General features: G+C 45.9%; 2 protein-coding genes across 4 annotated transcripts in view; one reads left to right on the forward strand and one right to left on the reverse strand.

Moving 5' to 3' along the window:
• Nucleotides 1-256: 256 nt before the first annotated feature.
• On the reverse strand, nucleotides 257-8,258 carry RPL6 (ribosomal protein L6). Its single transcript, XM_075898754.1, has 6 exons — nucleotides 8,070-8,258; nucleotides 7,875-7,973; nucleotides 4,168-4,311; nucleotides 1,292-1,340; nucleotides 957-1,141; nucleotides 257-450 (listed from the first exon to the last, which is right to left on the reverse strand). Exons 1-6 carry the CDS (start codon nucleotides 8,232-8,234, stop codon nucleotides 298-300), a joined length of 795 nt encoding a protein of 264 aa, XP_075754869.1. The 5' UTR covers nucleotides 8,235-8,258; the 3' UTR covers nucleotides 257-297.
• A 1,034-nt stretch (nucleotides 8,259-9,292) lies between these two features.
• PTPN11 (protein tyrosine phosphatase non-receptor type 11) overlaps nucleotides 9,293-13,315 on the forward strand; it is a 50,245-nt gene continuing 46,222 nt past the window's right edge. For 2 of the 3 annotated variants that reach the window (XM_075898750.1, XM_075898752.1), the window contains exon 1: nucleotides 10,115-10,291. In XM_075898750.1, coding sequence (XP_075754865.1) covers nucleotides 10,278-10,291 — 14 coding nt within the window. In that variant the 5' untranslated portion in view covers nucleotides 10,115-10,277. Of the gene's footprint in view, nucleotides 9,421-10,114; nucleotides 10,292-13,315 lie in introns of those variants that run through there. The other variant, XM_075898753.1, reaches the window with a different exon arrangement.

Below are 13,315 nucleotides of genomic sequence, written 5' to 3' on the forward strand. Positions count from 1 at the left end.
ACCCCAATTTATCACTAGAACTAGCCAGATGTAGGGATATTCTTCAAATAGTGAGCACAAAGCCCACCATCATTTAAATTTAAATAGGATGAAAGTGTTCAGAAATGCACACGTGTAAGAAACTGCTATTGTTCAAAATGCAGGGCCACATTCCTCAAAATCTCACTAAAAACACCACCAGTTTTCTAATTGAATCCAAACTTTAGGATATGCACAATACATTACAAAGTGAAATATAATTGGAACAAGACAAATCTCAGTTTTCCCCCAATTTTAATGTGAAATTTTCTGAAAAATTTAGAACACCAATTTGTGAGGGTAAACTCCATTGGAGAGAGAAAATACAGAACGCAGGTAACCACGCAGCTGGGGCACCTTCTTGATCATTGGCAGGATTTGTGAGTCCACTGACTTCTGGTCTGCCTTGCGTTGTTCTGTTATCTCGTATTTCTGAAGAACAAAAATCAAGAGTTAATTTATCAGTTGTGTTGAAAAAAAAAGCAATAAACTTTAGCTAAATTTAGCAGCAGCTCCTTTAAGCAACTCATGCTATGCTGCAAATGAAATCTCTAAAGATCATAATACACAACAGATATACACAAGAGACCATGAAATGCCTATTAAAAAAATTCAGGGCCATTTTATAACTCAGTATACAGTATAAGATTGTACCCATGAAATAGACACTGCTTCCATAACTTGTGTAAAAACACCTACTTAGTATGGAGTTATTTTGATAAAAGCAATATTAAGATTTTTCCCTCCTGATGTGGGAGAGAAAGCGTGGGAGGTGATGTCTGAAAAGCTCTGTATCTCAAAAGTTAACATGGCTGCAACACTTTTCCAAATGCAGTAATATTACTGCATTTTAGTGGTTCTAACCTTTCTTCTCAAATGTTCTTAGAAATTCTTAAACATTCTATGTGTTTCATGGAAAAACAAACTCTTAATCTTACTTCCTTCTCGGTGTCAAAGATTTCGCCTTCTTGATGTTTGGGCTTACGCAGCCTCTTCTTCTTAAAGTATGCATCAGTGAGATGTTTTGGAAGTTTCACCCCAGAGATATCAACCTTGGTAGATGTGGCAATAACAAATTTCTGGTGAGTCCGGCGCAGGGGGACACGATTGATAACCAAAGGTCCTGGTGGCACAGGAGAGAGAGAGAAAAGAAAAAACAAAACAAAACTTAGAATGAGCTTAATACTGGAGAAACAGTACTTTCTTCTTGTGATATGAACAGACTTACAATGAATTCAACAGGAATTAAACACTTGAGTGAAAAAAGGCTCACCTGTTACCAGCAACAGGCCACTGGCAAGCTGCTTCAGAAAGACCACACGCTGAAAGCCAAACACAATAGGACATTAGTCTCAGCCAACAATGTTAAATGCAGTTTGATGTTTGGGAAAAATACCAGGACTTAATTTTTGTCCAAAGCTACAAGGGAGACAAACTTTAGCCACTAAAGCAAAAGGCACAGCATATCAAATCCACACTGTTCCAAGCTTGGGACCCAACAATTGCATTCCTAAGCAGACCCTTTCGTAAAGGGAATGGATTTACATTAGGTAAAGCCTGGCAATCAACTTGCAAGTCCTTCCAATTTTTAACTTATTGGAGGTATAAGCAACGCATTGTTTACACTTAATTTATAAAATGTCGTCTACATGCCAGTCAAGGAAATGGGGAAACCCCCCCTGCTCCTACCACTGATTGACATAGCTAAGCCAATAATCCCTTTGTTCAAGGAAGTGGCACTCCTTCCTACACAGAAGGGGACTATGCCATCCTAGGCTCTGTATAGTATACAGACACTTCAAAGCTGTATTGTTCCTGCTTGTGAGAATGTGGCATTTTGTTTCTAGAAAGAATCACAAAGTTTTGCAACTCAATATAAAGCATTGATGATCAAAACCAACATTAAAATTTTTACAATAATTGGGTCAGAATGTATAATTGTTTATTCTGTTTTGCATTGGTACAAAGTTCAAACTTATGGCCTTACACTCTGTAGCTAGTAGAGCTATGTCTACACTGCAAATGGATGCCTGCAGCTGACTCTGCTTAAGGAGCTACAGGCAGTCCCTGGGTTACGTACAAGATAGGGACTATAGGTTTGTTCTTAAGTTGAATTTGTATGTAAGTCGGAACTGGCTCCAGATTCAGCTGCTGCTGCTGAAACTGACCAGGGGCTGACTACAGGAAGCTGGAGGCAGAATTGCTCTGCCACAGCAAAGCCTCAGAGGTGCGGGACCCCTCTGCCACTCAGGCTTTGCTCCGGGTGTCCCTGGTCTGCTGGAGACAGTCCCCAGCAGACCAGGGGCACCCGGAGCAGCTTTTCTCGCCCCGGAGGTCGAGGTGGCTGGACCGCTGCGCTCTGGGCGGTCCCGCTGTCTGCGAGAAAGCCCCGTTCGTAAGTGCGGATCCAACGTAAGTCAAATCCACGTATCTCGGGGACTGCCTGTATTTAATTGCTATGTACACATTATAACTCTGGCTCCAAGAGCCTCCCACCTCATAGGATCCCAGAGCTCCAGCTCCTGCTTGAGGTTGAATGTGTACACACCGCTATTAAACAGACCCTTAAGCCTGAGCCCTGCACACATAATTGTAGCATAGAAGACCAAGGTGCATAAAGAATTAGACTAGGGCTACTTTACACACAGCCTGTGGTTAAGTTTGGGTTTGCAGCCTGCAGATGGGAGCCAAAACAAAAAAGTGGTCAATATAATGGTCTTCTGTTGATATGCATTTTAGTGGTTCAACTCCTGGACTGTAGTTGCTCATTAAAAGTGCTGTCATATGGGTGGAAATCGGGTAAATATTGCACGTTATTAATATCAACAGAACTGATTTAAATGGGGCCTATGTATTGTGTTGTCTTGCTGTAATCTTTGTATCCATGCCCGTCAGTGTGAAAGAAGCCAGTTGCATACATATGCAACTATACTTAAGCTGTGGCCCTCTGGGCTTCCAAAGTTGAATAGCCCTGAGGTATACAAATGGCTCAGCACATTTCATAGTATGGAAAGGTCCCTTTAACCAGTTGTGTTTATCCTCCTCCATCCCCCCAGCTCTGTGTAACAAGATAACTTAGAATACACTGCCTTGCATATTGCTGTGTGTATGTGCTGAAGGGAACTTATCCTTAATAAGACCGCGTAGGGTAACTGTACAAGAAGGCACTGATACAACTATCTAAACAGAATGAACTACATGGATTTGCAAGCCTGGTTCCAAAGCAAAAACAGCTGAACCATGCATTTTAGATTACTTCCAGTGCTCCCTCTAAGATTTTCTATCCATTAGTGAGTTTCGTCTTGTGCACCCATTTTGAGGTCATGTATGCTTGTGCAGATGGGTGCCACAATGGCACTCATTAACAAATAATTTTTTTTTCCTGGAAAAGCAAATGTGTTCTTTGGATGTGGCAGAGCTTTTCCAGGATACCTCCTGGTTTTCCTCAAAAATGCCCCTTTTGGAAGCTTTATTGAGAAGGGTACCTGAGAGGGGCACTAGAGACATTTCATTGGCTCTAAGATAAGGAGTCTCTTACCTACACTGGAGAGTAACGAGTAGAGAAGTGAGATCACTGCCTTTATCTTTGTGCCACTGCAGTGTAAAATGGCAACACTGCATAATGTTGCACAAATAGCATGAACACCCACTGGCACAGCCAGGCAGAATCCAGGGCAGGCCCAAACTCCAGGCCTAGCAGCTGCCTTGTCTGCCCTGGGAGCAGCTACCATGCAGCCCTAGCCCAGCTCCAGCCCTTCCTCAGGGCTGAAGGGGGGGGGGGGCACGGTTGCATGGCAACTTCCCAGCTACTCTTGGGTGTCAGCCCCAGCCACCTGAGGAGCCGTGCCACCGCAACCATGCAATCCCGGTCCCAGAACAGCTGGGGAGTTATGTGGCCCTGGCCACAGCCCTGGAGAGTCAGGGACAGCAAAGAGCTGCCCAGCTGAGTCTTCCCTGCCCCCTACTATCAGCAGCTCCCCTCCCCTCAGCACACAGCTGTGTTGGTCTTCCAAGGATGTGGGTGGGAGGTTATAAAAAAAAATGGTGTTAGTATGGCTAGACCTAAAGGGATGCTTACTAAAATGCCATCCAGTATGTTGAAGAATAGTTGTAGCATGGAAAAGTATATGAAAGACAATTATTCTCTACCTTGCCTCTGTGGCGACCAGTGAGAATGATCAGAACAGTTCCTGGAGTAATAGAAGCCCGCAGTTTCCTCTTGTGTTGGCAGAAGGGCTTTTTGCCGTGACTCAAGAGCTTGCGAGGAACATCTTCAGTTGGATAATATCTAGGCTAGGGGGAAAAAAAACCAACCAGCAAATTGTTAACCAAAACTGTACTTTTACTATCCATCAGTCAGCTTAGCTAAAATAGTTTCATCTGAGTTCTGAGCCTTCCCCATTAGTGACTGATTCACTTCTTGTTTCATAGGAAGACTATCTTTCCTGAAAAACCTGTTCTGTTCTATCCTCTTCAGATTTTTTATGGTGTGCACTGAATTCACTTTCTAGTAGGCCACAAGTGGGCAATCTAAGGCACGGTGCTGGATGAAATCCCCAGCTTGCCTGGATCCAGCCCTCAAGGGTTAGGGCTCCCATCCCAGCCTGCTCCTGAGCTCTACCCAGACCTCAAGGCTGCTTCTCAGCAGCCTCCTCCAACACAGTGAACCCCTCTTTTTGGCCCCACACTAGAGGCTCTACAAAATCTACTAGGTAAATGTGGGGAGTGTGTCTCAAATTAAAAAAAAAAAAAAAAACCCCAGGTTTTTTTGTTTGTGCAGCGCCAATATTTCAGGGTGTCAGTGGCCCCCCAACCCAGAAAGGTTTTCCACTCCTGCAGTATACTAACATTTTACATCAAGTAGATAATCAGTTACATGGTACAGAAAAAAGTTGTGTGATTGTTTACAATTTACCAGAGAGGAGATGCCAGAGGAGCTCTACTATGATTCTCATTCATAGGCTTATGCCCATTCACACAAGGAACCTAGTTTATCATGGAGGGTTGTTAGGGTATTCCCATGGGAATCTCCTTAATGGTGAATGGAGTAGTTTCCCATAACTGTACTAGGGATGTAACAGCATAGTCAATTAACCGATTAGCCTAAGCTCATAGGTTAATGCTACAGACTACATGCATTTCTCCTACCTTCACCAGGAAATTTTTCAGCAGGTTGGCCAGCACCCCAGCTCAATCCTGGCTCACAGCAGGTTCAGGACCTACCCCCACTGTGGTTCTGCATTTCTTTATCAGAGGCAGCAATGCTAGTCCATGAGGGAAGCTGTTTTTTAAACTGGCTCCCCTAGTAGACCAGTTCCCACATGGCACCCCATGCTGCTACCTCTTACAGAAGTAGCAGTGAAGAGTGGCAAGGGGCTCCTTGGGAGCCCCACTCCCAAGTCTACTGAGTAACCAAATAAGAATTCAGGAGGTTAATCAACCATTCAATTAACTGATATTTAATACAATTAAACTGTTCATGTTCTCTGACTCAGGCTATGTTTACACTGCCATATTCTGCATTATAGACTAGGGATTTTAGCAAGTAGTTGACTACCTGATAAGCACAGCGGCCCTTATCGATAAATCATGTATCAAATTATGTTGCCTACATCAGTGTTTCTCAAACTGTGGGTTGCGACCCCCAACTTACAGGGAGAGTCGCAGCTGGAGCCGGTTTTTTCCTTGAACAAAATTGTCTTTCCCCATGGGATCCATCTGGTAAAAACCCATGAAGTACTGGACAGAAGCCCAGCAGGGACAATTTTCCCCTGCCATGTCTGGCAGGGGACTGAGGAGCACCACGGAGTCTAATGAAGGGGGGGCAGTTGCTGGGCGCCAGAGTTTGTGCTGCTCTGGCCAACGTGAGCAGCAGAGATTGGCAGCTGGACAAAATGGTTCCACTTTTAACTTTAGCTCCCACCCCCACCCTTTTTTTTTTTGCGCTTAACTTTGGTGGTGGGGGAGGGGCTGGTCACACACATTCGTTTAGCATTTTAGGAGGTCACGGTATCACAGTTTGAGAACCCCCATGCCTACATAATTAGTCAGATAACTGCAATTTAACATCCTTACTACAGGTGTGAATAGCAGTGTACACCAAGATGCAGTGCTGTGAATCCCCATGTGAACACTAGGCATGAACAAAAAGTTCATGAACACTGACCCTGTGATCCACAGTGTTTCAACTTTGAAGTGTACAAGAGCCCCAGTGGGGGCTCTTGTGCATTTCAAAGGGGAAGCACTGGCATGGAGCCCACAGGTCCCGCATGGAGCCCAAGTTCCATGCAGCGTGTCAGCTTTGAAATGTACATGAGTCCCTAGCAGGGACTAATGTACATTTCAAAGTGGATGCGCCCACATAGAGCCTGGAGTCAGCAGGGGACTCCCAGTAGGCCCCAGGTTCCACACGGTGTTTCAGTCTTTGAAATGTAGATTTCAAAGAGGAAGCACCACCACTGCGCCCCTGCTCCATCCCATGGAACAGGAGGAAACCAGCTCACCCCATCATCCCTCCCTTGCTGCCTCTGTAATAGAGGGAGGGGGAAGAAACTAGCAACTAGTTGCTTAAATCCCCACTGCAAACATCTGGAAAACAGTAAGGTGATAAGGTAACAGCCAACATGGATTTGTAAAGAACAAATCACGGCAAACAGATCTGACAGTTTTCTTTGATAGGATAACAAGACTTGTGAATAAGGAAGCTATGGACATAGCATACCTAAACTTTTCTAAGGCATTTGACATGGTCTCTCATGACCATCTTATCAATAAAATAGGGAAATACAACCTAGAAGGAGCTACTATAAATTGGGTGCATAACTGGCTAGATAACTGTTTGCAGAGAGTAGTTATTAACAGTTCACAATCATGCTGGCAGGGCATAACAAGTGGGGTTCTCTAGGGGTCTGTTTTGGGACTTGTTTGGTCCATTATCTTCATCAATTATGAAGTCTGCAGATGATGCCAAGTTGCGAGAGGCTGCAAGTGCTTTGGAGGATCTGGTCATAATTTGAAATGATCTGGACAAACTAGAGAAATGATTTGACGTAAATAGGATGAAGTTTAATAAGGGCAAATGTAAAGTATTCCACTTAGGAAGGCTCAATCAGTTTTACACATACAGAATGAGAAATGGCGGTCTAGGAAAGAATACAGCAGAAAGGGATAAAGGGGTTATAGCGGACTATAAGCTAAATAGGAGTCAACAGTGTGATATGTTGCCAAAAAAAAAAAAAAAAAAAAAAAAAAAAGAGAAAGAGCAAACATGATTCTGGGACGCATATTAACATGAGTGCTGTGAGCAAGACACAAGAAGTCATTCTCCGCTCTACTCTACCCTGATTAGGCCTCAATTGGAGTATTGTGTCCAGTTCTGGGCACCACATTTCAGTAAAGATGTGGAGACATTGGAGAAGGTCCAGAGAAGAGCTTAGCACACTCCTTCACCCCCAGGCCAATCAGGGCTTCGGGGAGCTGTGCAAAGCTTCCTTTGCCTTCCCCCTGCCCCAGAGTGCAGCACTTCGAAGTACCATGCGCTCCTTACAGGGCAGGAGGAAGTTTCATGCGCTCCTCTACCCCCAGGCCCTAATTGGCCGGGGGTGGGGGAGCTGTAGGGCCTCCCTGGGCCAGATTCTGTCCATGGAGTCCCCTTTCCCTGATACAGACAGTGCTTGGTCCTGCAGTGAGGGCAGGGGACTGGACTCAGTGACCTCTTGAAATCCCTTCCAGTTCTATGATTACAGACTACTAAAAAGTACATTCTGTTGTCTCATACATCAATGCAACTCTGTAGTTCAGCATTTAGCAGGACAAAATTCTTGTGTAATTTACTTTTTTCATTAGTTTATTCTTACCATTTTACGAACTTTTACCACACGGTTGCCTCCATTCTTATCTCCACCAACTGGTTTCGTGAGGGTAGCAGGTGCTTTCTCCCTCTTTTTCTTCTCTATCTACGGACAGCAAACAATAAATTCCAAGCAAGTTAACTTGTGAAAGTTTGATACACAATGTATTTAGTCCAATGTGGAAATACATTCCCTTTATACCTTCGTTTCTGGTGCCTCATACTTGCGCTTGTACATGGCTTTTCTGGCATACATTGCTGATCGGGAATATTTCCCAATTCCTCGGGCCAGCACCGGGTTACGACTTGCATGGTGCTTTTTAGGCTTCTTTGCCTTCTTCACACCTGCCTTTTGCTCGCCTGCCATCTACCAAATATCAAAACAAAGCATTAGCGAGGTGTTAAAACAAAGTGCACAGGGCAAAAAAATGGAATGGCTGCAAAGAACAAAAGCAAATTATACTTTAACCCGATGTCCAGACGAGTGCTTTCAAAACCCATCATGTTCCTACAGTGCTCTTGAGACCATCTGGCTCTATTTACTATTCCCTCTCCCATCAAAGCCACCTAAACTAAATGGAGCTTAATCAAGATGCACAGGCCACCTTATCCACTGCACCTGGCTCGTAACACAAGTCCATCTATATCATAAGTTCCATGTACTAACACTGAAGTCTCACTCAGAGAAGAGGAAAATGCATACACAAAATGGGGGCTGCAGTTACATGATAGCCCATCGAGGGAAGTGTTAGAGGCCATAGCCATATAGCAGCTTGGGCTTTTACCCACTCTGCGAGTCCCTGGGCTAGGCAAGGCTCAGAAAGGATTTTACTGGCAGGGAGCACAGCCAGGCGAAGGAAGGCATCCCCCTCTCTGGGCCCACATGCCTCTGCTCTGGCTGGATCACTTTTAATCGCTTCGAACCAAACGGTTGCTGACCTGCGGGGCTGGGGCTGCGCTTTGGAGGCTCCCAGCCTGCTGGTCACCGCGCCGGGGAAGGACACCAAGGATCACCTTCCCACCCAAGGGCCTATTCAATCTGCTGCGGTAGCTGCCGGCTCCCCAGTTACACAGTCACCACAGCGCGCCAACCGCGGCCTACACTCCCCGGAGTCACCAGGGCCCGCCGGCTCCGCGCATACACGCCCCTTGACATGCATCCGGGGCCCCCAGAGCCATCGAGCAGGCCTCGCCGGCCCTGTAGAGCCTCCTCGGGGTGGATGGCGGCGGATGGCAGCAACGACTCCCCAGCAACAAGGCCACCACTCCGCCATTCTTACCTTCCCAGAAGAGAAAGGGAGCAATATCCGGGAACCCGGCCCTAAAACGAGTCCAGCGTCTGACGTCACTCCGTACACTCCAGGTGCACGCTGGGAGATGTAGTCTGTAGCCTGTAAAGGGTTGCTGGTTGGCTGTAGGTCTCGCTACGGAGGGAGTGTCAAGCTCTGGGTCAGAGGGAGGACTCTTACCATCTACAGTAGTTACAGAATGGGGTAAAGGGAGTTGGTCCCGAGGGAGCCTGAGTGGATTTTGGCCGGGGGATGGAGAAGGAGGTATGTGTTCGTTACAGGACTTATGGGTTCTGTTCTTGGTTGTGCAGATGACTTACATTCCCTCCTACCATGTTGCAAATAGCTAAGTATTTAACTTCACTAGCTGGAACTCGTAAAAGCTAAGTTGCGTAAATCTGCAGAATTGGGGCCTTTGATTAATAATAAACGTAATTTTATAAAGGTTACTTAAGGTGACACCATTCACTTAAAACACAATTGCAGACAACAATTGTACCTACTCTAATATGTAATCCCCACAAATGAAAGAGATCGAGGGGAGGGGGGTAACTTTCTTGCTAAGTTTATTTACTTTCGAGAGCATTTTGAGTGTAGTATACTGGGTATTTTGTTGAGCGTTAGTTATGGTTCCTCTCTTATGCAGTACGATGACGCCAACGGGGGAGCAGATAGATGCCTTATAGTTTGGAAGAGTTTTGTTTTTAAAATAGCACCCTTTAAAAAAAGGAGTTGTCAGCAAGCGGACAGATTTTAAAACGCCTTACAATCAAGTTAATAGTATCTCTAAATCATCCAGCCATCATTGCACGCAGATCCCTCTGGCCAGCAGAGCTCCCGGGCTGCGCAGCTCTCTGAGTTGCACGCTGCCCGCGAGGCGGGGTGCTCCGAGCGCGCGGAGCGGGCACCAGACAGCGCCCCGCCCGCACCCATGGAGGCTGGGCCGGTCGCAGGCAGATGACGTCGGCCAGGCTGCGCCGAGGCTCTGTGTCTCCGCGGCCTGGCGGCGGCTGCTTTTCACGCTCCTCGCAGGCCGCGTCCCGCCGGGCGAGGAGTCGTCCCCCCTCCTCTCCCCCCCGTGAGAGGCTGAGACTCGGGGGGACGGGCAGCTGCAGGCGAAGATGACATCGCGGAGGTGAGGCGGGAATCGGGGCCAGCTGCTCCTGCAGGGGGGCGGGGTCCCATTTGGAGCCAGGGGCCCGGCGGGGGGCGGCAGAGACCCCCCGAGGTGGGGCGAGCCCCCCTCCTCCTGCTGCGGCTAATGAGGAGGCGAAATCACCCCCGGGTGTGATCCGGGGGAGGCCGGGGCTCGCCCTGTCACATCACGGTTGAATGTATCCCGGGGCCCCGGCCGCCTGGCGCGCCAGGGCAGGGAGGGTTCGTGCCGGGGGGCAGCGGGCGTGAGCAGCAGAGGCCTTAGGGAATGTGCGGCTCAGGGAATTAAAGGCTGAATCCGCTCTGACAGTTATCAGCAGGCGAGCTGATGCTTTAGGGGGCTTTGCCTGTCGCGAAGCAGCCTGTGGTCTCCTTCCAAACACCTGCAACATGGTTAGGGTTTAGAATGGAAAAAAATTTGGGTTTGATGTGTGTCTCTCCCCCCCCCCCCCGTCTCATTTTTACTTTGTAAAAGGTTCTAGTTTATCGTTTGCAAATACATTTTTCCGTGTATTTTATCTACTCAACCCCCCCCCCCCCGGTAATCTTATCATAGTAATTGAATTCAAGGAGCACTATCAAGAGAGAAATATTTGAATTTTTACCTCTATGTGAATCCTTTGGTTATGAAAGCTGACAGTATTTTTAAAAATCTGATTTGCTTTACTCTGATTACTTTTAAAAAACAACAACAAGGAGTCCTGTGTCACCTTAAAGACTAACATATTTATTTGAGCATCCCTTCCTTGGTATTCACACCTCCTCATCAGCTGTCAGGAGTGGGCTACATCCACCCTGACTGAATTGGGCTAGTGAGTACCAGTCCTCCACTTGATAAGGTAACTCCCTTCTTTTCTTGTGCTAGTATATTAATGTCTGCCTCTGTAATTCCACTCTAACTTATCTGAGGAAATGGGTTTTACCCCACAAAAGTTTATGCCCAAATAAATCTGTTAGCCTTTAATCCTAAGGCTAGGGAAGCTAAGTCCCGGAGGCTAGATGCTCCTCCCAGCATTGGGGAGCCTGGGCTGGTACTCCAATCCCTCCCTTCCCCATCCCACCACAGAAGAGCACATACAAATCTAGAAAGGGATTTAGAGGTCATAGTAGACCAGAAGCTAAATATGAGTCAACAGTGTGACACTATTGCAAAAAAAAAAAAAAAAAAAGCCGTCCTGATTCTAGGATGCATTAACAGGAGTGTTGTGAGCAAGACACGAGAAGTAATTCCTCTGCTCTTCTCTGCGCTTATTAGGCCTCAGTTGGAGTATTGTGTCCAGTTCTGGGCACCATATTTCAAGAAAGATGTGGAGATATTGGAGAAGGGCCAGAGAAGAGCAACAGAAATGATTAAAGGTCTAGAAAACATGACCTATGAGGGAAGACTAAAGAATTGGACTTGTTTAGTTTAGAAAAGAGAAGAAGCGACATGATAGCAGTTTTCAAGTATCTAAAGGGTGTCACAGAGAGGATGGAGCAAATTGTTCTCCTTGGCCTCTGAGGATAGGATAGGAAGTTATGGACTTAAACTGCAGCAAGCGAGCTTTAGGTTGGACATTAGGAAAAACTTCCTAATTGTCTGGGTGGTTAAACGCTGGAACAAATTGCATAGAGGGGATTATGAAATCTACATCACTGGAAATACTTAAGAGCAAGTTAGACAGACATCTTTCAGGGATAAAATACAGGACTATGTAGCACTTTAAAGACTAACAAGATGGTTTATTAGGTTATTTATCTTGTTAGTCTTTAAAGTGCTACATAGTCCTGTATTTTGTTTCAGCTACACCAGACTAACACAGCTACATTTCTATCATCTTTCAGGGATGATATAGACCATGCTTGGTCCTGCTGTGAGGGCAAGGGACTGGACTTGATGATCTCTGGAGGTCCCTTTCTGTTGTAGTATTCTATGATCTACTAAGCTGGGCCTCTCTAGGCTCTGTTGTGCAAGGGGAATGTGGGAAGTGTATTTTTCCTTTTCAGTTGGCCACGTCAGTGAGTAGTGGATTTTGTTTTTGGTTTGGGTTTTTTTGGGTTCTTACTTGTGTGCAGCCCTCAATTGATTTTTCTGTGGATCAGTGTCTCCCAACCCTAAAAAGGTTCTCTACTCTTGCTTTAACGTGCCATTAGACTCCTTGTTGCTTTTGCAGATGCAGACTAATATGGCTACTCCTGATACTTGTTTACTTTTTGTTTTTCAGTTTAAAATGATGAAGCTAGATTGGAGTGGCCTCTTCACAAATTTTCAAAGTGGTTGTGGGGCCTCTGGTGGAAGGGGCAGGGCCTTTAAATAGAAACAAGTGTAAGAGCTTGCACCTCCCCTGCAGTTTCTAGGCAAAGCCGGGAGCTATGACCCCTTCAACTGCTTCTATTTAAGGGGCTTGTGCCTTAGCAGCCTCTGGGAAGGAGCAAGCCTTTTAAATAGAAGCAGTTGAAAGGGCTCCTGTACTTGTGCCTTAGGAGCCACCAGGAAGGCGGAAGCCTTTTAAATAGAAGTAATTGAAAGGGCTCATGTGTCCCTGACTCCCAGGCTAAGCGTTAAGGGGCGGGGCTGAGAACTGCTGCATGGGCTAGATATAAGAGCCTAGGTGAGCGGGATTTGGCCTGCTGACAGGCTCTTGCCCTGTCAATTTCATTTCAGGGTTCCCTTCCCTCCTACCACTATGTTGTTGTGTCTGGATCTCTAACAGCTTGGATGGATATTTTAAGTCGGAGGGAAATTTTAAAATTGAAATTGAGGGAAGGAATCATAAGTGTTTATTTTTTTTATTCATTTCAGTGACCCTTTCCGACCTTGTTTTAAAATAAAGCCTAAATATATATTTCTGTGTTAAGTGCCCATTTTACTGTCTTTTCTTACTATCTGACTCTTGAGAATTAGCCCTTTAACTTATTCAAAAGTTGAAATTAAAAGGAGCTCATAAGAGAGAGTGAACAAAAACTAGATATGCAGACAGACCAATGAACTTATAAGTAGGAATAATTAAACTGAAAGTCACTG

Source organism: Pelodiscus sinensis, chromosome 15 (assembly GCF_049634645.1).
Source record: "Pelodiscus sinensis isolate JC-2024 chromosome 15, ASM4963464v1, whole genome shotgun sequence".
NCBI classification, from domain to species: Eukaryota; Metazoa; Chordata; order Testudines; family Trionychidae; genus Pelodiscus; species Pelodiscus sinensis.